Here is a 25,657-nt window from a genome sequence, read left to right on the forward strand (position 1 = left end):
TCATACTTTAGGCAAAAACAAGGGCTCAGAACTTCTTATGAAAGGTACATTGATCATGTACAAAATAAATCACAAACAGAAAATATATTGAAACAAAGTTTCCGCAAAAAATACAATCTTTCTTTTTCTTTTACAAAAAAATTTGATTATCTAATTTTGTTATAAGGTATCTTCACTACGTTCTAAAGAATATATTACAAAACAAAGATTGATGCCATTAATGATACAAAAATCGTTTCTTTAAAAAATGTTGTTGTCATAATATAATATATTATAATATAATATTCTTTGAAGATTTGCAATTTAGAGCTAAAACAAAGAGATAAGTAGTAAAATTCAAAAAAAATTTAAGAGCCAAAAACAAGTTTTTAGGGGCCAAAATGCATTTTTGCTGCTCGGTGTGATTTTCTTTTTTAACCTTAGAATATACGCTTGCATTTCCTGTACCATCATTTATATACTGTCAATTTAATTTGCTCTCTTCCTCTCATGCTCTTCTTAACAGGAAGTGCTGATTCTAAGCACAGACTGTGTTTTTAACTTTGTGCATTAATAGATCAGTATGGAGCTCAGGTTACTTCCTCTAATGCTCTGTGAGTATCATTTTCTCATTTATGTATTATTTATGTATTATTTTTCTTATTTTGTGTAGTGATGGAGTGAATCAGTGAATCACTGTGTTTTTAATCTTCTTATGTATTTGATCAGTTTTTCATTCATGCTGCTAATAATCTGTGGCAGAATATCAAATCATTCAGTTCATGATATCTGTGTGTGACAAACATGTGCTGTAGTTGAATGGGATCAGTGTATTTATCGCTGTTGTGATGGCTTCAGTCATACAATTTAAGGTTTGTTAAGACCATTTCATGCTGCACGAACCCAACGAACCCTGATAGAACGTGTTCAGTCAGTGAAAAGAAACAAACACAAACAGGGGTGACACACTGATCCAATAAAATACGATGAATGTGTGTTTTTCTGTTGGCTGCCGTCTCTTAATGCACTGTGGCCTCAATGGTTCACGTTGAATTGGACATGTCGCGTTCTGTAATCAAGTTTTTTTTTTTTTTTAAGTGTTGTCTTCAGTAGATCTTCATTAGCAGATTTGAGTGCATCTACATAGTCTTTACCTGTGACACTGAACTCTCAGAGTCTTGGTTTAGGTTTTGTCATTCTTGAATTGTTGATCAGCCGTAGAACAGGGGCGTAGATCACGCGTAGATCCCCCCCACATTTAATATCACGTAAATTCGTTCCCCGCACTTTTTCAGGCAAGTGTGTTTGCATAGAGGTTTTCAAGAGCTGGTGTGAATAAATATAGATTTTAATTCAAAGAGACAGGATAGTCTGTGAATGACCTGATGCTTTATTTGGACCTAGAATAAGGCGAGATGAACATCGCGGAGCGCTAAACACTCATGCAGTGTGTGTTTCATTCATACTCGAAGCCGGAGGGTGCTCTCGCGCAGAAAGTTGTACCAGGAAATCCCTAAATGGACAAAAGCATCTGTTGCTGTATGAAAACAGAGTATTGTTTACTTTTCACAGAAAAACTAAAACGTTTGGAAACATGAAGACATTAAACATTAGATTGCGACAATATATGGTTTATTTGTGTTTTTCAAGTCATCTCCAGGTAATAAATAAAGTATATTAACAATGCAGTGCTAATTCACATAGCATTCATTACAGTATATAAACTATTCTGCCTTATTATGTGATGATAATAAGAAAATATGTGATAAGTGTTTGTAGTATATAAACAAATCATTATTATTGGTTATTGTCCAGCAGTGTATCTGATTTCTTAGCCAGTTAAAAGCTAGAAAAAAAATTAAAGTTGCCTATACACTACCAGTATTTTTAAAGAAGTCTCTTCTGTTCACCAATTAATTTGATACAAAGTACAACAAAATAGTAACATTTTGAAAAATGTTTTACTATTTAAAATAACTTTGCTATTTAAATATATTTTAAAATGTAATTTATTCCTGTGATTTCAAAGCAAAATTTTAGCATCATTACTCCAGTCACTTGATCCTTCAGAAATCATTCTAATATTATGATTTGCTGCTCAAAAAAAAAATAAAAAAAAATAAATTTGTGAACATCTTTATGAACATTAAAAACATTTAATGACTTCTTTAAAAACATTAAAAATCTTACTGCTCAAAAACTTTTGACTGGTAGGTTATATAGGCATATATATATATATATATATATATATATATATATATAGTATAATACAGAAATGTTATATTCTGATGTTATATACTTGTGCTCTGAGAATATTTTCATTGCTATACAGTAGGGGGTGCTATTACACATCTTCTGTACAGAATTTCCAAAACACAAGCGAAGAAGAAACTGAAAAAACAACAGATGCTTCCACGCGTATTCTAACACGATCATCAGACATAAAGCAGCATCAAAACTGTGTAACGTTATGGAATAAAATGTCGACCAATGAAGAGTTAATAATGATTGTCAAGCTTTGGGGTGTTGATCGACTACATCTACGTTTTGATTATCATTCTGAATCCAATTCATAGTCTTTTTTCAGCTTTTCGTTTAAAATATTGTTTATTGTAGTATATTGTAGAATTTTGTTTTCTTGCAGTATAAAACTACTAAAGTAGTAGTTTACTGAGACTATACATCAAAGTGTACTAAAAATGCTACAAGTATTTAATTAGTAAACCATCAGTATACCTATAAGTTTACTTTTAGTATAGTTGCAGTACAAACTAAAAGCATATAGGTAAACTAGTTGTGTACTCAAAGTCTACCACTGTTATACTTAACGTATACTTAAAAGTATACTTTTATATACTAAAAAGTGGGCCAATTTAGTCCCAATGAGTATTGAAATAGTACACTAACAAGTATACTACTAGTACACTGCTATTTGTTTACTTACTACATAAAGTATACTTAATAAAATAAACTTGAAGTATACTTCTTTTCGGTAAGGGAGTAATTCCGTCAACTTGCGAGGAAGGGCTTTTCATATTATTCTGTCTACTGGTCATAGGTTTATATTTACAATGTGTTTTTGTAATGTTGAGCAATGTAGCCAATCATAGACATATCTATTGATTTCATGAATGCAATGGCCAGTCAAAGGTGGTCACAATTAGATGAGTTTTAAGGACTAAATTAGCGACTGCAGGGGGACTTTAAGCATTAAAATGAATGTGAAAAGTTTAAGTTTATTCATAATCATATATAACATTTTGAAGCAGCATCATCTATAAATCAATGTGATTTTCTTTTTGTTTTTTAGTGTTGATTTCCAACATCTCCCCTGGATGCACTCAAGGTGATTCATATTTTTGTTGACATTTTTTGTGTATTTTAGCCATTTTGCCTTATTGTACAGATCAGTTGACATTATTCTCTTCACCTTTCAGCCATCGAACATCAAAAGGAAACTTAAAAGTGTAAGAGTACTAACAAATTAGTTCAGATGAGTCTTTTTGCAGCAGTATTATGGAACGTGTTAAATAATACCATAGTTAAAGTAAGCTTATATTATGTTTGTGTAATGTTTAATGTTTGAATTCATTTTGACAAATGTTGTATTTCCCTGCTTTAGAAATATTCAAGTAAACACTGCTAATAGGAATTAGAAGTGAAAAGGGGAAAAATTACATTTGCATTTGCAGACAACAAATGTGCAGTGTCTGTTGTCTTTTTCATATTAATACAGAAGAATACAATTAAGAAAATAATCATCACAACAAAGCTCTTGTGACAGATATTCTTGTGATACTATTCTTGTGATCCTAATGTCACACAAAAACACAAAGCGTTACTTTATTTCACTGATGGAAAAAATAGAGCATGACAAAAAATGTACAGCTCATAGAGTCAAACTGACTAATGATTATTTGTAGCACAAATGCAATATTTGAAGTTAACCCAAACTGGAAGTGTCACCCATAAATTAAAACATGGCGGGTTCAAAAAAAGGTGGATAGAACAGATTTAAAGGGATAGTTCACCCCAAAATGAAAATTCTGTCATTAATTACTCACCCTCATGTCGTTCCAAACCAGTAAGACCTTTGTTCGTCTTCGAAACACAAATTAAGATATTTTGATGAATACCGAGAGCTTTCTGACCCTGCATAGACAGCAACGCAACTGAAATGTTCCCAGGTCAAGAAACTTAGTAAAGACATCAACCGTAATTTTACGAAGCTACGAGAATACGTTTTGTGCGCAAAGAAAACAAAAATAATGACTTTATGCAACAATTCTTCTCATCTCGTCTGCAGCAGTGCATCGCCATTGTGGAGAGAGTATCACACGCATGCGTCATCTGCATGTAAACAACGCATGCGTGTGTTCAGCGTAAACAGCAGAACGTGCATTATTTTTTGTTATTTTTGTCGCATGGACTATTTTACCAATGTCCTTGCTACGTTTCTGGATCTGGGAACATTTCAGTTGCATTGCTGTCTATGGGAGGGTCAGAGAGCTCTCAGATTTAATCAAAAATATCTTAATTTGTGTTCCGAAGATGAACGAAGGTCTTAGAACGACATGAGGGTGAGTAATTACTGACAGAATTTTCATTTTTGGGTGCTATCCATTTAAATAGTTTCATTATTAATATACATATTTTGTTGTTGTTGTTCAACTCTTCCAGAGAGACCTAAACCTCTTCTGACTGTTCAGCCTGAACCATCCCAGATATTCATTGGAGATAAAGTCACTCTCACATGTGACATACAGGGTGAAGGTTGGACATACACATGGCAGTGTGGAGGTAGAGGGCAGGCCTCTAAGAAGAAAGAGTTCAACATCACTGCAGTGTCCAAACAGAAACGACATGAGGGAGAGTAATTACTGACAGAATTTTCATTTTTGGGTGCTATCCATTTAAATAGTTTCATTATTAATATACATATTTTGTTGTTGTTGTTCAACTCTTCCAGAGAGACCTAAACCTCTTCTGACTGTTCAGCCTGAACCATCCCAGATATTCATTGGAGATAAAGTCACTCTCACATGTGACATACAGGGTGAAGGTTGGACATACACATGGCAGTGTGGAGGTAGAGGGCAGGCCTCTAAGAAGAAAGAGTTCAACATCACTGCAGTGTCCAAACAGAAATGCAAGTGTTGTTATAAATTAACTTCAGGTCAACAAAACTTTTGCTTTGTGTTGGATTATTAATAGCAATATGAGAGTTACAGTATAGGCTTATCTCATTGCAGATAACATGAATCCAGGCCATTTTCAACCAGAAATTTCATTAATCTAGTCTAGCATGCCCCTGGTGACTGTAACATGTAACTAATAAAAATAAATAAATAAAAATGTATTATTATTATTATTATTAATTATGTTTTCAACTCAAAAGTAAATATGCATGTAATGAAGGTATTTCAATAAATTTAAAATCGTTGTAAATAAATGAATAAATCCAATTAAACTTACTAATGCCTCCCCCAGTCTCATTTGCGTAAGAAGTTGGCGCCTGTTGAATCTGTGTTTTGGCAGATAAGAGTAGCCTCGAAAAAATGCTTCTTTAAATGTTAATGTAGTAACAGTTCTATTTAGGACCATATCATCCTAAAATCCTAAAGGACTTGTATATCGAAATGGTTCTTTGTGTTAAGAGTTTAGGGTTCTTTATTCCTACCTTTTTGTTTTTCAAATCTGCAACTGTTAAAGCACCTCATTATTGATTTTCTGGAGCTCAACCATCCAACACTCTCAACAGATAAATTATTTAATGTCTGTAAGTTTTAACTTTCAAATTGTAACTTGTTTCCCACTGGCTTCACGAAGGCCAAAAGTGGCAAAAATGGGACAGTATGTGATCCCTTCAAAGTGTTAAAAGGGAAAAAAGTTATATAAAGTCATGAGATTAAAAAATAATAATAATAATCCAACAATGGATTATAAATTTAATATATATGTTACTTAGTGGAGAAGAGGAAAGAAGTAGGCCTATCCTCGGATTAACAAAGTTGCTCACACACATGACCAAAAAAACTTAAAAGAGAAAAGAGCATGATTGTTTGGAAATCAGTTACAATTTTAAAGTTAAATTTGTATTTAAATTTAAGAACGAAATCATTTAAAGAACCCCAAAACTCTAACACAAAGAACCATTCTAGCAAAAAAGGGTTCTTCAAAAAAAAAAAAATGTAGGTAACTGTGTTGAATGTTTTCTTTAAATAATGTCCATACATCATAAAGTGGTTAAGGAGAGTGTTCCATTGAGAATGAGCACAAAATATAATTTACACCAAGAGGAGGACCATTAACATCCACATGTTATTTCGTCTACACTAAACCAAATCCAATTTTTACATTTTAGAATATGAGCTGCTTAATCATCAATTTTCAGTCAGATTTACTAAAAATGTTGGTGCCTGGATTGTTTACCTCGAATCATGCCCGACAGATGCCAGTTTTAAAGCAGAGTAACTCATACCTTTATCTGCTTTAAAAAAACATACTTTGTAAAAGATGTTGATAAACATGTTTATAATGCTTTTTGAACATCTTCATAAGTTTAGAGCATAAAAAAGGACTTACAAAAACCCTTAAAAGTAATCTATGTGTAGATTAGCCTTCATGTAGTCTAAAACTAGTAAAAAACAATTATAATTTGTTAAACTTAAAAAATATTGTTACTCCATAAAAGGTTACTACACTATAAAAAATAAAGGTGCTTAAAAGGTTCTTCACAGCCATGCCATAGAAGAACCATTTTTGGTTCTACAAAGAACCAGTCAGTCACAGGTTCTTTAAAGAACCGTCTCTTTCTTACCTTTTTATAATCTGAAGAACCTTCTTTCACCACAAAGAACATTTGTGAAACAGAAAGGTTCTTCAGATGTTAAAGGTTCTTTATGGAACCATTTAGACAAAAAGGTTCTTCTATGGCATCATAAAGCACCTTTATTTTTAAGAGTGTAATTGCGTTACTTTGTTGCTTTTTATGAAAAGTAACACATAACGTTACTTTTGCGTTACTTTTCATCATCTAGGCTGGGCTTGATTATTTATTTATTTTTTTTCATAAATAACCCAACAATTATATTTTTGGCAACTGTACGGGCCCTTTCACACCAAAAGTGAAATTAATAAGCCTAAAGAAAGTGCCTCTGCCTTTGCACGTCACTCCCAATTTCTCTCAACTTGAGGACAGGATGGATGTCAGTGAATACATGGTAAAACAAAGTAACTTGCATTACTTATTTGAAAAAGTAACTCAGATATTTCATTGTAAATTTTAAAGTAATGCATTACTTTAGTTACTTGAAAAAAGTTATCTGATTACGTAACGTCTCGGTTACGTATGTAACCCTCGTTCCCTGATGGAGGGAACGGAGACGTTATGTTGTGACGACATTATGGGAATTCACTTGGGAGCCCCAATCATCTCTGACTTTAAGAGAAAACGCCAATGAAATTAGGCTAGTGGATTTTGCATACCTGCGCCACTCCCCGTGCATACGGGTATAAATAGGCGACAGGTGCATCCACTCTTCAGGTTTTACGCTGAGGAGCCGAGAACTTGTCCCTGGCCACCAGCGATGGTTCGAGGTTGTGGCAAGGGGACACAACGTCTACGTTCCCTCTATCAGGGAACGAGGGTTACGTACGTAACCGAGACGTTCCCTATCTGTTGGTCACTACGAGTTATGCCGTGACGACATTATGGGGCCCTGGAAAGCGCCACAACCTGAACCCCGTCACAATCCTATGGCGTAGCCAAAGTTGGAAATCGGCCACGTGTCAGACAAACGCTATGCAAAGGTCGTAACCTTCCCACCGCCCCAGCGCAAATTCGCTGACCTTGGTACCCACAAGGACAATGACCAAGACAACGATCGTGGCTGTCGACGGAGGATAGAAAACGACCGCAACCAAGAGAACACGGCCGGAACGGCATCTTTAAAAAGGCGCGAACCGACCGTGATTTGCTCTTTTAGGAAATCTGCTCTTTTAGTTGAAGTGCCCAGGGGAATTGCTGCAGACAGAACAACCAGAACAGCTTCCAGACAGATGATGAATGGCTTTGTGGAGATCAACACGTTCATCCACTCGGCTCCGAAGCAAAAATCTGAAGAGTGGATGCACCTGTCGCCTATTTATACCCACATGCAGTGTGGATATGGAGTGGCTCAAGTATGCAAAATCCACTAGCCAAATTTCATTGGCGTTTTCTCTTAAAGTCAGAGATGATTGGGGCTCCCAAGTGAATCCCCATAATGTCATATTTGTTTTTACTTTGTAACTATTTACAAAGTCAACAAGTGTATGATGCTACAGTGTTTTGAAATCTGTTCTGATTGAACTATTAAAAAATGACTGTTGCATATTAATTTTTGTTTTGTTTTAATGGTAAAACAGTATTACAAGTATACAAAAGGTATTTTGTGTACTTCTAAGCATCAATGCACTTATTTATTTTACGTAAAAATGAAAATATTAAAAAGTAACGCTCTTTACAAATAGCATCTAACCACTGTTTACGCTTAGTGCAAATATTTTTTTTTTTGTGCTATTTACACTTAGTAAGACTTAAATAGCACTAAATAGCACATATCACTATTTGCACATATAGCATCTGCCTTACTTTACTCATAATTACAGAAAATTTGCTGTAATATATATTATTGAAGTCATTAGTAGTCATACATAATGACAGAAAGCTGTTCATTAACTCAGAATTGTGAAATATTTACAGACAAACCCAAAATAACTGTAAAGCCCCAGAGTTCAGTGTTCACTGGAGACACAGTTACTCTGAGCTGTAATGTGGGACAGTCAACTGGATGGACAATTTTCTGGTTCAAAGACTTCACGAGAATAAAAACTGGTGATAAAATGGAAATACTGAGTAATGTGAGTAACTCTAATGGAGGACAGTATAGGTGCAGTGCAAGAAAAGGAAAGTACTTCACAATTCAAAGTCAAAGAGTTGTGCTACCAGTAAGTGGTAAGTGCTGGTTTTTTTTTCTTTACTGGGCAGTCTAATTTTGAATTTGCTATAACATTATGCAAATTCATATAATCTATCAACAAGTATCAAGTGCAGTCAGTTAAATGAAACGCCTTGTGTCATTTAGACAGCTTAAAACTATGAAAGTTTTTTAAACATGTGAAGTGTGTCCTGCAATCATTACAGAGAGACCCAAGCCTGCAGTGCGTGTTCAGCCTGATGGACATGTGTTCAGAGGACAGACGGTCACTCTCACATGTGACATACAGGAGACAGACGTCAGCAGCTGGAGCTACAGCTGGAATAAAGATGATTCAGTGATTCATGTCAGTCAATCACAGGAATACCGAATCAGTTCTGTTAATGAATCTCACACGGGTAATTACAGCTGTACTGGAAGAGAAACACAAGGATCACGATACTCACACACCAGTGATAAAGTTACACTGACCGTATCAGGTGAGAGTCTTTATATCTGTTTATCACTCTGACTACATGAGCAAAAATGAACAGAACATGATTCACAAACAGGTCCAAGCGGCATTAAATTCAGACACAAATCACCTGGATTTTACATCAATGGAAGAATTACTGCTCACTAAGATCAGTGTATCCTGTTAAATTTGTATTCTTTAACAAAACAACAAGTCCTATTAAATCTCTTAGATGGGTCTAACATTTGTCAAATTTACAATTGTCTGGTTCTATTTTATGTTTTTAAGCTCCGTTATCAGTTCTCAAACTGCTCAGTTTTCTGCTGGCAGCTTCTCCATATCTGCTAGTGTCCGTCATACTGGGAGTCAAGTGCTACAGAGCTCATGGTGAGATCTCTCTCTTTCTCATCTGTTCTGCTACAGATGGGTTTATGATCTATTGTTGTTAACTTTTATTAAAATGTCACTTATTTCAAGTTTGGGTGTTTTACAGTTCAGACTGATGATCAGTGCTGTCACAGAGGAGTGAAAATCTACAGCTGTGATGAATAAACCCCATCAGTATTCTGTTTTTCTGTTTAACAGTATTTTTGGGGTCTGAATTAGACAATAATCTCTAAGTTCAAATGAACTCTGCTTGAGTCACATTAGTTTACTCTTTTAAATCTTTGCATTACACACTGTAAAACTTCTAAGCCAAATTCTAACAGTAACATACCATTGAAAACAATGCATTGAATCTTGTTTTCTTCTGTCAAAACAACTGCACTGAACATACCTGTCTGAGTGCCATAAGTATTATTTTTTTCCAAATAATGCAATATGGTTTTAGATTCTAGTTCTTAATAAACCTTTCTTTTGGAATCATCATTTTCAAGGCCCTACATGATTCAGTCCCAGGGATATGGGGACCTCAATGAGGCTCCATATTCAGATAATATTCATATTCAAAAATATGAGCCAGGGAAGTTTCTCAAATTTGGTTGATGCTCCGGGGGGTGAATACAGACCTCCTGTATTGAATCGATGGGTTTTTGTAAGAAAAATATCCATATTGAAAACGTTATAAACACTTTTCTCTCACTTCCGCTAACTGTCATGCGTGCAAGCCATTCAGGGCGTAACGCATGCGCCTGTGAAATATGCTAGTCTTGCGAGTTTGTTTACAGGAGCAAAGGAAGCAAAGTTTCCTTACTTTAGCAAAGGAAACCCAGTCTACTCTGGGCTTATATCCTACATTTTTCTTTACAAATCCTCGTTTTGTACTTCTAATTCTTGAGCGGTTTTTTGTTTTGCTCTCTCCTCCACACTTTCGTCACTAATCACAAGCGCAGTTATAGCGTTTATTGCATTGATTTTTAATAGGATAAACTTGTTGATAATCATATTGATATAAAAATACTTAGATTAAGAAAATATATTATTTCATTGTTATTAACAACATTAAGTGCATTAAACATTATTTTATGTCACGGTTTCCCAAACTGGGGTTTGTGAATGAACTGTAGGGGGTTTATGAGTTTAATGAAAAGCTAATAATTAATTAAATCATAAAAAATTTAAAATTAAAATAAGTCATTACAAAATCAATAAAAATAAAACACTTACTAAAAAAATGTTGTTTTTTTTTTATTTGTTTACCCGCATGACCATAGCCAACATCAGAGAACCATGAACATTCAAATGTGATTCTTAATTATTAAAATATTTATTTTAAAATCTCAGGGGTACTTCAAGTAAATATATTAGGTGAAAGACTATCAGATGAGAAAAAAGGTTTGTGAATTTTGAATTCATGAATTTGTGCATTTTAATGTGTTCTTTACAAATCCTCGTTTTGTACTTCTAATTCTTGAGCGGTGTTTTGTTTTGCTCTCTCCTCCACACTTTCGTCACTAATCACAAGCGCAGTTATAGCGTTTATTGAATTGATTTTTAATAGGATAAACTTGTTGATAATCATATTGATATAAAAATACTTAGATTAAGAAAATATATTATTTCATTGTTATTAACAACATTAAGTGCATTAAACATTATTTTATGTCACGGTTTCCCAAACTGGGGTTTGTGAATGAACTGTAGGGGGTTTATGAGTTTAATGAAAAGCTAATAATTAATTAAATCATAAAAAATTTAAAATTAAAATAAGTCATTACAAAATCAATAAAAATAAAACACTTACTAAAAAAATTTTTTTTTTTTTTTATTTGTTTACCCGCATGACCATAGCCAACATCAGAGAACCATGAACATTCAAATGTGATTCTTAATTATTAAAATATTTATTTTAAAATCTCAGGGGTACTTCAAGTAAATATATTAGGTGAAAGACTATCAGATGAGAAAAAAGGTTTGTGAATTTTGAATTCATGAATTTGTGCATTTTAATGTGTTTGAAAGACAAAATCCTTCTAAAGACATCGAAATACATGGTTAAAAAACCTACAGAGTGATACTGTAATTCAAATAAAAATGAATGTGTTCATCAGTGCAATATTTAAACACTTCTTAAACCTGAAATGATTTTTGTAAATCAGTGGTCAAGTGTTGTGTCGCCACCTGACTAATGACTGTTTTTTTGTGTGAATCTCCACAAAACTGGAGGACTTTCTGAGTGTATATAAGCAGAAGGCTATTTTAGAAAGGAACGTTTAAAAGATGAAAAAGAGGAATTAGGGAGACTCAATAAATTATGAATAATTTATTGCTATTTTGTAAATAATATGTAATCATCTAATCCATAAAAAAGTAACTGTAGTCTGATTACGAGTATTTTTAAATGTAATTAATTTTTGGAATCTGATTACATAATCCACACAAACCCAGCTCTGTCTCCCATTCCCGATGAATCACTGCAATGAATCAGTTCTTTACAAAGAATTTTGGTCAAACTGTTTAGCGTCATTGTCTGAATTGGTTCGTGATTCAGTTTGAATCATTTGCATAGTTTGCTAATGTGCCCTGAACTGTTCTTACTTCATTAAACTGAAACGCAATATTTAGAACAGAGAACGAAAATAAGGCTGGATGAAGTGGAATATAGACCTACGAACAATATGAAATGAAACCAGCATATATCTTTTGGCAGCGATGAAGGAGGTCTTGACGAAGATCAAAGCCTGTGTGTACAGCATGTAAACAACTCTGTAGGTAAACCAATAGATTACCAACACAGTGATAACATCCAAAGCTCTGATAGTATCATGGCATTCTTTAAAGCTATTGGAATAGCATGTAAACAGCATGGTACATATTAAAATATCAATTGTCTTTAATAGTATCACAACTATTTTCACTTTTACCTGGGGTGTTATTAGGACTTGTTTTAAAGATTTTCAGTTTGTTTAAAAAATTAAAAAATATATGAAAATTTATAAACACAAAGTTAAGATTAAGTTGAGTAAGCTTCCTTTTCCATCATGTCTAGTGAAACAACTTCATCTTTAGCAGGGATCAAAATGAACATTGTTGTAGTATTTCAGTCAAACATATTTTGTGCTATTTTTGATGATGATCTGTCCTGCTTTATAAGTAAAATGCAAGTTAAATTGTTATATTTTTATATAATATGTAAATCATTCCATACATTAAATGGTTAAAGTACATATTTTTTCAATATACTCACATTTTGGGAGGGTTGTGGCTTCAGAAAAAAAAAAACCCACTTATTTTAATATTTCATCTTTTTACCAGAACAATTTTGCAGGTTCAAACAAAAGAGCATATTTGGTTTTGCTCTGGTGTATTCCTGATCATGTTGGCTCAGGTTAAAATGGGTTCATTTATTTATCCCTTTTGATACAAAAAATATAATAAAAAGGTTTTTGCTTTATCATTACAAAATACTAATTTTACAGAATGTAAGAAATGATGATGTGACATGTTTTCAACATTTACATTATGGTTTAATTTTAAGGCATAATATTACAGTTTAAATACTACAAATGACCATCTCTCTTAGTTCATCATCTGCATATTCTGGTTCGAATTGCAATTCATCCTCTCTGTCTAAATCTTCAGATATGTTTACGAAGAATGTTTTATGTACAGTGTGCATCTTCCTCTGCTTGTAAACATGGCACAGTGCATCCAGGTTCTATGTCAGAATGACGGCTCCTGCGTCAGCAGCAATACACGCAGGCATCGTGGTACTCTCATGAACGCATGTTTAAGACTGACACAGAAAAGAAGAAATTGTTGAATAAAATCGTTACTTTTGTTTTCTTTGCGCACAAAAAGTTCTCGTTGCTTCATGAAATTAACATAAGGTTAACAACACCTGACAAATATAATTGATTTTTTTTTTTTTACTGGCCATAAAATTGCATTTAATTTGGAAACGCCAAAACATGGTCTTTTATCGAACTTCAAAATTTCATTAAAGTTTTTTTTAATTAGTATTATTATATACTGTTCTGTCTTGTGAAGTGTCAATACATTGACATTTAATAAGCCATTGAAACATTTGCTCACATGCTTGTCTAGGTCAAAATGACATGCAATGTGCATTTTACTAGAAGTCAGAAGCTTTTTAAGGTACAAAAAATAAATCACCTAAAATTGCATACAATTTTCTTTTCTTCGTGGTCCACATGTAAATGTGGCTAAAGGTTGGCCTTTACTGATCTGAGGTCAGTTTTGTAGTTTTCTCCAAGCGTGGTGCTAGATTTTAAACCTGTACCTACAGCATTTACGAGAAGATCAGCATTTAGCGATGCCCCTCATGGTCCATCAGAACTGATATGTCTGTCCTCAGAGACATCGGTTTGACCTTTATTAGTTCGCTGCACACTGCGCTGCAGACAGCATTTGAAGTTCTTGAAAACAGAAATACAAGCACCAAAGGGGGCGTTTTAAAGGGCATCTGGAGGGTCAGGGTCTGTCAACGGTTGATGGGCCAAACTTGAGACTATAAAAATAAAGCATTATTTGGACTCGATGTATTAAAACGTGTTGCATTATAGCAACAAACTTAGACAAAAATGTATTCTTTTACTCTATTGTTTAATATGATCACATTTATTGCTGCTGTTGTAACCCTAGCGTCAGTCGCTAGTGCGTCTCTTGAGATCAGGGGAGTGAGGTTTACCTGCACAGCACTTACTCGCTGGCCTCCGTTACACTGTGTCTACCAGACATACATGGATGGACCCTTTTCACAGGCGACACATGCATTTGCGCAATAATGAACTTCGTAAATTTGTCTGTTAGTATACATGTTCTGTTATACGTTCTGCATTGCCTCTCTAAGAGTCACTGTATTTACAAAACGGGAGAGAAATGACAATAAACCTATACTACTGACTTGCGATTTTGGGTGTTGGGAAATTGGAAAAATTGACATTCATTTGGAAACGTTTCATGCATGCAGACAAACTAAAACAATGTAATTAGAACGTGAAACATGAATGAAGTGTTTTACATCCTGACACATAAAAACCTCAGCACTGCTAGATCTGATCTGACCAAACTAGAAAAGGTCATATGATAATTGCTGTGAATTTAGGCTAATTAGAATTGTCAAGAGGTTTTATCATCCATTAGAGATAGCTGGATTCACTACACATACAAAAAGCATGGCAACGAATGCACATCTATCTGTCTAGTGGTTGTAGAGGAGACTGAAATTTGAAGTTTATGCTGGTGAAATGATGTTAGCATGGCCGTGTTCATTACCTTAAAAGGCTATAGTGCAGATAATGACTAGAAGACCCAACATAACAATTAATGGACAAATGAAAGGAGTCGACTAATGCACTCAGACACACTTTCAGTTAGATTGCATATTATTTTCCTCTAATTGGTGTTCCCCTAAAATCTAACAATGTGGTCTGATAAAATAAAATCTCTACTTGATGTCATAAGTGATAAATTATAGATTCTTTCAAACGACTTAGAAATAGACCCCCTGCAGACAGATACAAACGTTGTGGGGGGAAATGAAACGCTGCTGAGGAACTATTTTTCAACATTTTACCCACTTGACTCGTGTAATGGCGAGGCGGAGGAATATCCGATGCCACCGCGCAATTACCTCAGATTATATGTAAACGTTTGGGTTTGCTGTGTGAGGGCCATAAAAAATAATTCCATTTCAAATGTGTTTTTCACTCGATGTAAAGAGTTTCTCTTTCAGACGAAACAGATCCCCTTTTTTAAAGGTAATAATTTACCTGTCAGAATCGCAGCGGATGCACAGCAAGACTCCACTTCGCTGAGGCACTCATGGAAAATCCATCCTGTTTATGTTTCAGAGAATCCCTGAATATGCTTGAATCGTGTTAAATGTAACTAATTTGTCGTCTTTATATCTTTCAAATTCTCGCAACACATTATGAGGAGCGCGGCTAAATCTTGATTCATTTTTAGACTGAAATTAAAGTTACACATAAAATAGCCTGTTTACTTGAGGCGGTTTGGAAATGAATCATGTGTTTACCTCATTGGATGGTATCAAAAACAGAGAAAAGAGCGTTTGCTCCTCATATTTGCTAATAGATTAGCTGAAGGTTACAAAATACTATGAATAACCGTATTGATTGTGCAGTTAATGACAATAACATAGAGGAACATCTAATACAAGTGCGCCATCGTCTGGTAAGTGTGTGATTAACATAATACTCATGCATTATTTGCTGTAATTCGCTTACTCTTTTGTCCAAAATTAAATAGCCTATTTCATTGTAAAGGAAAGTAATTCTAAAACTATTTATTTTCACATGTAGGTACTGCTAATTACATAAATAATGTTTAAAGCCAAGAATGTCAAGACAATGTATTGGATTTATTGTAATTTAAATATTATTCACAGTCATAAAAGCTCAGTTTAATTCCTAAACACTCATTTTCAGTCCAGTTTGTAGTATTGTCCATTGTTTCCTCCCAGCATCTCCTCAGCCTTCTCCAGCAGCTTCACCACATCAGATTCCCGGTGTCCATTGTTAAGCACATGGCATCTATTCCCACACTTTCGAACCAGCCGCTCCAGGTCGCTGTTTCTCTTCACATGCTGCTGGATGCTCTCTCCTAATGTTTCCCCCCAGGTGAGCAGAATGATAGTGTGCCTCCATGATGATTTTCCTATCGCAGACATGGTACGTTCCACTGCATGCCTGTACTGACCAGTGAAGGACACGTAAGCGGGAATCACCAGGATGAAGGCGTGTGGTCCAGGTTGACACAGAGAGACGCTTTGAGAGTGGTGTTTTTGAAAGGTGTCTTTACTGTCAGATCCAGATCTCCATTTCAGGCCCTGAGGCTCTACGATAGTGAGCTGTCTGCCGGATATCTCTCCCCTCCAAGGGTTGCTTCTATGTGCATCAGGCCCCACGATAGTGCATCTCGCTGGGTGACGGGATGACCAGGAGTCTCCTAAAAGCATCAGCCTTAGCTCAGACACAGGCCAGGGTGTATGTAAAGTAGGTTGGAAACTGGTGCTTGAAGATTCAAAGAAGTCTTCCTCACTTTCGCCATCAGAGTTGTCACTTTCACCATCTTCCTCTTTTTGCTTGGCCTCCAGTGTTTGTTTAACCCTTTGGTTCTTTACCGATCTGTTGTTTGCACGGTTTATAGTAGCCAACACCATTCGCTCTTCACTTCTTGTGTCTTTTGCATCACAAATGCCACCATCTACTCCTACTTCTTGATACATTCGATGGATGTCTTTGACTTCAATTAGTTTTCCATTAAATTCAGCACTGTTTGTCAATCGCTGATACCCTGAGAAAGACTCTTTGTGTATCCATTTGAGCTCTGTGTTATACAAATACTTCTCCCATTTCTCAAGTTCCTCTCGCTTCCTTTTCATCTTGTCTTGTTCATTATTTAGCTCCAGCATTTTGCTGTCCAGTTGGTTTTGACGTTCCTCAAGCTCTTTCTCTCTTCCATCTAGTGTTGTTTTCTGGAGCTCTAGCATTTGTGTTTTGTTCTCAACATCACTCGCTTTCTTTTTCAGATCTAATTCTTGGTTCTGCAAAAGTTTGTGTTTATCCGTCATGCTATTATCTCTCATAGCGAACTCTGATTCCCGTTGATGCAGGTCTGTTTCTCTGGTATCTAAAGAACGTTCTCTGTCTTTCAAAACATCCTGCTGTTTCTTCAGACTGCGCAACATGTCTTCATGCTTTTGTTCCCTATTTTGCATGACTTGCTGTCTTTTCTCCGAATAGATTTCTTCACTCTTCAGCTTCTGCTCTCTTTGAGAAAGAGCTTCTTTGCCTTTTATCAGCTCTTGCTCCCTTTTTCCTAATGCTTCTCTAATGCTCTCGAGCTCCAGGTCACATTCATCAGATGAAGCTGTTTGGTTTTGCTGCTTATTTTCCATGTCTCGATGTTGCTCCATCAGCCTTTGATCTTTAAGTTCGAGGTCCTGCTCCCTCTGAACAAGTTCTTGCTCCTTTATCTGCAGTACATTTATTTTTTGCAGAAGATCATATTCCTTGTTATTCAACTCGGCTTGACATTTCTCCACATTGTGTTTGTTATTTTCAAATTCCTCCGAGATCTTTAAAAGCTCTTGAGATTTCACCTCCCACATCTGCTCTCGTTTATCAAGTTCATTTTCTCTAGTTTCCAGATTCGCTCTGAGCATCTCCAGAGTTTTTTGTTCTTCCTTAAGCCTGCGTTGCTCTTTAACAAAATTTGCCTCCGTTTCCAGCAGCTCATGTTCTCTTCTCTCCATCTGCTGTCTAAGATTTTCCATATTTTTCTCCTGCTTTTCAGACAGATCTTTTATTTCCTTTTCCTTGGTCTCCAATATCTTCTCCATTGCTTGTAGCTCATCCTTTTTACATTTTATCTGCTGCTCCTGTGCCTTTAAATTTTCCTCTCTATCCATAAACTCTTCTGCTCTTTTCTCAATCTCCTCTTTCATTTGCACCAGATCTGCAGCCAGACGTTTGTTATTCTGACTCTCGTTTTCTAGATTCTTCTCCTCTTCTCTTATCTTGTACATTTGCTCTTCCAAGTCCTGTTCTTGTCTATTCATTTCATCCTCTCTAGTTAACAAATCTTGTTTGCTTTGCGCTAATTTCTCTTCCTTCTTTTCTACCTCCCTCTCTCTCCTGTGAAGTTCTTGTTCTCTCTCTATCTCTTTCATCTCATGCTCTTCATGCCTTTCTCTTAGTCTTTTCTCATAATATGCCTTAATGTCTTGCATATCACTCTCTTTCTCTTTCTCCTTCTCTTCCAGCAGCTGTTTGAACTCATCTATCTTTTGTTCTAACCCTCTAATTTCTTTCGTCTGTTTCTCAGAGTGCTTAACTGAAGTCTGCAGATCTCTCTCATAGCCCTCACATTTGCGCTTCAGCTCTTCTAATTCATTTCCCAGTCCTGCGTTCATGTTTTGTAGGGCATTGTTTTGTTCTTGCTCTTCCCTGATCTGTTGTCTCAGCTCATCTGAGCATCTTTCTGTTTCCTCATGCTGTTTCTTTATGTTTTCCATTTCCTCTGCCATCATCATATTCTTTCTTTTGTAGGCCTCTATCTTTCCATCAAACTCTTCCTCTAGATGTTTAAGTTGGGCAGCAGCTTCTTCAGTATTTGCTCGAATTATGTTTTCCAGTTTTTCTATTTCTCTTCTATGTTTTTCATTGATGTTTTTCAGTCGTGTGTCCAATTCTTTGTCCTTTTCCAAGTCTTTTTTATTTAATTTGGTTATTTCATCCTCTTTTGTTTGTAGTTGTTCCTCTAAATGGTTTAGTTTAGCTGCACTTTCCTCAACATGTGCCTTAATACTCTCTCCTAACTTTTCAAACTCTTTCTGTTTTTCGCTAATGTTTTCACGCATTGTGTTCATTTCTCTGTCTTTGTCCAGGTCTCTTGCTCTTAATTGGATGATTTCATTTTCTTTTCTTTTGAATTCTTCCTCTAAATGCTTCAATTGTGCAGCACTTTCTTCAATATTCGACTGCATGCTGTCTTTTAATTTTTCAGTGTCCTGCTGTTGGTCAATAATATTTTTCTTAAGTGTGTGAATTTCTGTGTCTTTCTCCAGGTCTCTTTGTCTTAATTTGGTTATTTCCTCTTCTTTTATTTTCAGCTCTTCCTCTAAACGCTTGAGTTTAGCAGCACTTTCTTCGATATGTGCCTCAATATCGTCTCTTAACTTTTCAGTGTCTTTCTGTTTTTTGCTAATGTTTTGCCTAAGCATGTCAATCTCTCGTTCTTTCTCCTGGTCTCTTTGTCTTAATTTTTCATTTTCCTCTTCTTTTGCCTTCAATTCTTCCTGTAGAAGTTTTAGTTGAGCTGCATTTTCTTCAGTACTGTCTTTTAACCTTTCAATATCAGCTTGTTTTTCGTTAATGTTTTGCTTTAGTTTGTCAATGTCTTTGTCTTTCTCCAAGTCTCTTTGTATTAATTTGTCTATTTCATCTTCTTTTGTTTTCAACTCTTCCTTCAAAACTTGAAGTTCAGCTGCGTGTTTTTCAGAATTTGCCTGGACAGTGTCTTTTAACCTTTTTATATCCCTCTGTTTTTCTGTAATTTTTAGCTTCAGTGTCTCCATTTCTTGCTCTTTTTGCTGATCTCTTTGACTTAATATGACTATTTCATCATCTTTTTGCTGAAGTTTCTTTTGCGTTTCAGCATTTCGATGTAGCTCCTTTTCTCTCTCTCTCATCGTTCGCTCTATTTCCTCATCTTTCCCTACGAGTTTATCAATGAGGGTGTTGTATTTTTCCACAGTTTCTCTATGCATTTCTCTCTCGGCTTCTGTGGTTTTCACTTGCTCCTGATAGGACATCCGTAGCTGCTCCATCTCTTTGGTCATCATCTCTATCCCCTCTCTCAGCTTGTCCATCTCTTTCTCTCTCTTCTCAACTTGTTCACTGAATCTCCCGCTTTGTTCTCTTATTTTGCTCTCAGCGTTCAGTTTCACCTTCTCGATTTCTCTTAAAATGTTTTCAGTTTCATTGTCCTTTTCTTTCAGTTTCTTTTCCATCTCTTGCTTTTGCCAGACAACCTCTTCTTCATACCTGCATTGTGATGCATCCATCTCTTTTTGAGTTTCTTCAACCTTTCCTCTCATCCTATCATTCTCTTTCTCAGCTTCCAGCAGTTTGCTTTGAAGTTCATTCATCTCATCCAAGTGTGCAATCTGAATCTCAGCCTCTCTCTCTTTCCGTTCTTGCTCTTTCACGGCACCCATGCGCTCCATTTCCAGCAGTTTCATCTGAAGTTCATCCACTTTTTCTTTAAGTTCTTCCCCCTCTCGCTCTCGTTCCTCTAATCTCATCAGCAGTTGCTCTTTCTCTTTCAGTCCCTGATGGAGAGTCACCATGACTTTGCTCATTTCAGCGCTCAGCTCTTGCAACTCTCGCTCCTTGTCTTCCGTCAACCACGCCATCCTCTCTTCCAGCTCTCCCATCACGCTTCTCCTGTCATCTTCGCCTCGGTACGGCACCTCTTCCCTCTCTGCCTTCCCGGGAGATTGCACTTTGTCTTTTTTGCGTCTTTCGAAAAACCACCGAATGCTCCTGACCTCTCGTTCCTTCATCTTCTTCAGTTCCTCCTCCTGCCGTTGAAGCTTATCGCTAAACTCCTTGACCTTCAGCTGGAATTTCTCATTCTTTTGTCTTCCTAACTCTTGAATCTCATGCACTAGTGGTGAGAATGCCTCGCACCGATTTCCAGCCACCATCTTCTCGATCTTCTCCAGAAGTTCCGTTATCTGTGTTTTAGAATTTAGTGATTCCAAACAAGAGTGGCTGCTGATAACGTGGAATCTGTTTGAACATCGTTCCACCAACCAATGAAGATCCTTTCCTCCTCCTTGGATGTGCTGCTCAATGGTGACTCCCTCTCGTAGCTGGTCACCCCTCGTGAACAAAAGAAGTGTATGTCTCCAAACTGCCTCTCCCAAAAGCTCCAAATGCTCCCGCACCGCCTGTGCTTGGATGATTGCGTCCACTCTCATTGACAGTAGAAATGCATGAGGGCCAGGTGGACACAGCGTTACGCTCAGTCCGATCTCTCGCTTCACTCTCTCTGGAGTTAATCCCTCCGGTCCACCCTCCCATCCGGGCACATCCACCACCGTCACCAGTCTGTTAGAAACCTCCGTCTGCTGTCTCAAACACTCCTCGGTGGCCTCTCTGCTTTTAAAGTATTCCGGTCCTCCAAGGATGGCGTTCCCGGCGGAGCTTTTTCCCGTCTCCCTCTCTCCCAGGAGAACCAATCTCAGCTCTGGGAGACGCCTTGAACCTCTAGAGAAGAGATTCTTCTCATCTAGGTCATCAGTTTGCGTATTATCGTCTAGCAGAGACAGGAGAAACAATACAAAAAAGAAATTAAATAAATAAATGACGCTTTTATAGTTGTAAATAATTACTTTTGTTGAAATATCATTTAGATGCAATGTTATTAGTATGAGGTCTTTTACCAAATGAAGGTTATCTACTTCACTTTGATAATGTATTACGTAGGCCTATATTAAGATCTTACAATATTGTAATGTTTGCATGCATTCAGATCACACATAGAATTTACATAATTCCATTTCTATTAGACTGTACTGTTTTGAACTGTACTATTTTGACAACGAATTTATTCAGAGATGTGTTTAACTGACATATTTAAGTATTTACGTATCACCTGAATGTAGGTTCTATTATTAATTCTGTTTTCACAATGAAGGTAGCCTTGCTGCTGAATGAGTGAATGAATGAATGAATGAATGAATGAATAAATGAATGAATGAATGGGTTGTACATAATCATTTATTTGTCTTTTAAAGTCTAACCTTTTAAATCAAAGTCTTTTGCAAGTATTTACATAATAGTTTTGTGAGTTTTTAATTATATGAAAAAGTTCTGCATTAACAGTTTTGTGTGTGTGTGTGTGTGTGTGTGTGTGTGTGTGTGTGTGTGTGTGTGTGTGTGTCACAGAAAAAAAAGATGAATGTACAAACTTGGAGCAACATGAGGTGAGTAGATCATGACAAATTGTTTATTTCTGGGTGATGAAAATTTTTGTGAAATTTTCTGCCCTGCACACAGCCAAAGCTTGCAAAATTATTTATGTTTATTGAAACGGCAACGTTCAAGCTTACAACCTACAGTTTTCACTGCTGAAAATGCAGTTGTTTCATTAAATGTAAGGGATTCTGAAAGTTACAGTTTTTTTCAACTGCTTACACAAAATCTTTACTTGTCACACAATTTCTTAAACCTGACACTCAAACAGCAGAAGCACACATCAAATCTGCAAAACCATACACTAATTCTCGGCCTTTGACCCAGTTTTCAATTTCATAAAACACTTTTTGCAAAACACAACACACAATTCTCTATGTAACAGGAATTTTTTGGGGAACAAAAAGAGGCAAAGTTTTGAAAATGTGTGTAAGCAGTTGAAAAAAACTAAAGCATTGTGCAGAACTTCCACCAGGATTCTCATGATTAGGCAATGTTAAAATTTTGTTTACACAGGCTGGAAAAGTCATGAACATTTTTTAAGTGAATATACATTTTTGTAGCTATGCTCTGCTCTAAAATATTTCATCAGTGTTTAAGTGAATCGTTCTTTTGTGAGTGAATCATTCTTAGAACCAATACAAAGGAACTGGTTCATTTTTAACAAACTATTTTGGAAATTGAATTTAATCAGAATAGTTAATTATGGAATTAGAATTAATCAAAATTATAAAAAAAAAAAATCTTTATCCAGTAATCACAAACATCTAAAATGCTGTCAGAAGTGTAGGAAGTTGGAACATTGTCCTATTGTTCAGTGTCCTTTCTAGAGAAACATTTATGCAAGAACCTGAAACTCACAGTTAGAAAAGAGTTCTGACTTCTGCAAATACATTTACACAATACTTACAAATACAAGACTGTCTGTGTTGCATTGAATGAATTTTAAAAACATGCTCTTGTCTTATTTTCCAGTACAATTATATAAACATCCTTGAATCAAGACGCATGGCATTGTTGAAAAATGAATTTGTTACCCCACTGGCAGTTATGTTTTCTTGTTTTAAGCATAAATTGAGTTCATTTTAATCCATTTTAGGCTTAAAAGCTTATGTAATTTCGCTTCTCGAGTAAAAGTATCTTGATTGAACTTTAATCCTCTGTCCGAGTGATTTTGACTTGAGACTGTTATTTTAATGTTAGTAAATCCATTCATCTGAATGGTGCAAGACCTTGCATAAGAATGGTCATGATAATTAGTAAAAATATTAAGGAAGAACAACACTTTTCACAGTCTACTCACTCATCAGCGTGGCTCTGATGGTTCCTCTGTGCGTCTGCGCCTCCATAAGCCTCTGTTTCTTCCTCCTCTCTCGAGCCCTGCGTTTGCTCTCCACCTCCAGCTCCAGAAGCAGCAGATCCGTCTCATAATGCCTCCCTCTTCTCTCTTCCACCAGCTTATCCATCTTCCTCATCAGTTCCCTCACCTGTGATCCATCGTCAACGCGCCGCTTGTTCTCCAAAACGTGAAACCTGTTCCCGCACCATTCCAGGAGCGTCTGGAAGGCCTTGCCGCCGTTACGAATCCTCTGTTCGATGGAAAGGGAGCCCAGTTCGTCCCCTCGTGTGAACAGCACCAGCGTGTGATTCCACACTGCTTTGCCCAGCAGTTCCAGATGCTCCTCGATCTGCCGATGGTAGTCGGCTGTCACTGAGGTACAGGATCGCACCACTAGAAGCACGGCGTGGGGACCTGGTGGACACAAGGACATGCTTCGCTTTGTTTCTCTCCTCACCCAACCAGGAGTCCCGTTCACTGAATAGTACCATTCCCAGCCTGGGGTATCCACAACCGTAACACGCCTTCCTGCCACGTCGGCTCGCCTCTTCACGCATTCCTCGGTCGGTTTGCCTGTCTCAAACCCTCCCGCCAGGCCTAGGATGGTGTTTCCCGCTGAGCTTTTCCCAGCACCTTTGCGGCCTAGTAAAACCAAGCGAAGTTCTGGAAGAGACGACGGCGGGTGACTCAGACTTCCTCTATTGGCCTCAACTGCCTGCGACCTCTTGTCTATGAGAGAAAGGTAATGTTTGTTTTTAATGCATGGATACACTACCATTCAGAAGAAATTAATACTTTTATTCACCAAGGATGCATTGATTAAATTGATGGAAAGTGAGAATGAAGACAGTATACAAAAGATTTATATTTCAAATAAAATGAACGTATTCAATTCATCAAAGAATCCTTTAAAAATATATCACTGTTTCCACAATAATATGAAGCAGCACAACTGTTTTCAACATTGATAATAATCAGAAATGTTTCTTAACCCTTGAATGGTGTTTGGGTCTGTGCATGGGACCCGTTTTCACTTTTTATCAAAAGAAAAGTTATATGATTAATTTAGTGCTGTCAAATGATTAATCGCGATTAATCGCATCCAAAATAAAAATATGAATAAACTGTGGACATTTGTATCCCAATATGTCATGTCACTGTCTTTTTAGTGAGACAAGGCCTGAATTACTCCAATTTGGCCCCAAAAGGTATGTACAGACCTAAACTATACTGAAAAATATCTGAATTGTATTGCTTTGTATAACAAAATTTCAAAGCGAGTGTCATTAATTTCAAGAATGATAGCACAAACACACATTAAAAGCAAAACATTTGACAAAAGCCATTTGTCTGGTATGAAATGCTGTAACAAGAGTAGTGTTGAAAATGAGGACAGTATTGTGATATTTTGTGTTGGTTTATTGTTAGTGAAGAAACAGTTCCTACAGCATTTTAGATATGCAGATACAAGCACTTGCTTTGATATTTTGTCTAATGCAATGACATTCAGACATGTTTCAACATTTGTGTGCATGTCCATATATGTAAACATCTACTTCAATCATGGTCATACTTATCTCACCCAAGAATGAGGGATCCTCTCTCTGCATTTCCATCTTTGTCTGTCTGTCTTTGTCTTCCTTGGTTCTTCTTTTTGAGCTATATTTTTGACATCAACATTGTTTTACACCTCAATAACTTTTAAACGTAAGCGACTGACTTCCTACCGATGCATGGAACAACAGTAGAGCGGAACAAAGTGCTGAACGTGGAAGCTTGATCACGTGACTAACCTGTGGTTTGCACAGGAAGTACTATCTACTGCTTGCATGGGTATGGCGGAAATCAAAGAGGAGCCTTGTGGTCAGTGTTGCTCATGTCATATATGCATTAACTTCAAATGTCATGATGCTTTGTTTTACCAGGAAGGTTTATTTCTGTCAAATGCATCAGGGGGAGTTTCTTAATCAGATAAAGAAACACACACGTT

General features: G+C 36.3%; 2 protein-coding genes across 2 annotated transcripts; one reads left to right on the forward strand and one right to left on the reverse strand.

The window, feature by feature from the left end:
- The first annotated feature begins 3,959 nt into the window (after positions 1-3,959).
- LOC107697462 (low affinity immunoglobulin gamma Fc region receptor III-like) lies at positions 3,960-10,347 on the forward strand. Its single transcript, XM_016498268.1, has 7 exons — positions 3,960-3,978; positions 4,660-4,852; positions 4,953-5,128; positions 8,726-8,977; positions 9,167-9,439; positions 9,703-9,801; positions 9,908-10,347. Exons 1-7 carry the CDS (start codon positions 3,960-3,962, stop codon positions 9,964-9,966), a joined length of 1,071 nt encoding a protein of 356 aa, XP_016353754.1. The 3' UTR covers positions 9,967-10,347.
- Positions 10,348-16,146: 5,799 nt separating this feature from the next.
- LOC107697478 (trichohyalin-like) lies at positions 16,147-25,405 on the reverse strand. Its single transcript, XM_016498286.1, has 3 exons — positions 25,250-25,405; positions 23,632-24,396; positions 16,147-21,669 (listed from the first exon to the last, which is right to left on the reverse strand). The coding sequence occupies exons 1-3, from the start codon at positions 25,281-25,283 to the stop codon at positions 16,265-16,267; spliced, it is 6,204 nt and encodes a 2,067-aa protein (XP_016353772.1). The 5' UTR covers positions 25,284-25,405; the 3' UTR covers positions 16,147-16,264.
- Between the last annotated feature and the right edge of the window lie 252 nt (positions 25,406-25,657).

Source organism: Sinocyclocheilus anshuiensis, unplaced genomic scaffold (genome assembly GCF_001515605.1).
Source record: "Sinocyclocheilus anshuiensis isolate Anshui unplaced genomic scaffold, SAMN03320099.WGS_v1.1 scaffold1806, whole genome shotgun sequence".
In the NCBI taxonomy this organism is placed as follows: Eukaryota; Metazoa; Chordata; class Actinopteri; order Cypriniformes; family Cyprinidae; genus Sinocyclocheilus; species Sinocyclocheilus anshuiensis.

What these genes read in the sequence shown, in the direction of transcription:
- LOC107697462 (XM_016498268.1), top strand. An exon ending in AGTTGTGCTACCAGTAAGTG is followed by an intron (nt 8,978 to 9,166) that starts GTAAGTGCTGGT and finishes CAATCATTACAG; the next exon opens with AGAGACCCAAGCCTGCAGTG. An exon ending in CAAGTGCTACAGAGCTCATG is followed by an intron (nt 9,802 to 9,907) that starts GTGAGATCTCTC and finishes GGTGTTTTACAG; the next exon opens with TTCAGACTGATGATCAGTGC.
- LOC107697478 (XM_016498286.1), bottom strand. Translation starts at nt 25,283, where the DNA reads ATGGAAATGCAGAGAGAGGATCCCTCATTCTTGG. An exon ending in AGAGGATCCCTCATTCTTGG is followed by an intron (nt 24,397 to 25,249) that starts GTGAGATAAGTA and finishes TTTCTCTCATAG; the next exon opens with ACAAGAGGTCGCAGGCAGTT. An exon ending in CATCAGAGCCACGCTGATGA is followed by an intron (nt 21,670 to 23,631) that starts GTGAGTAGACTG and finishes TGTCTCTGCTAG; the next exon opens with ACGATAATACGCAAACTGAT.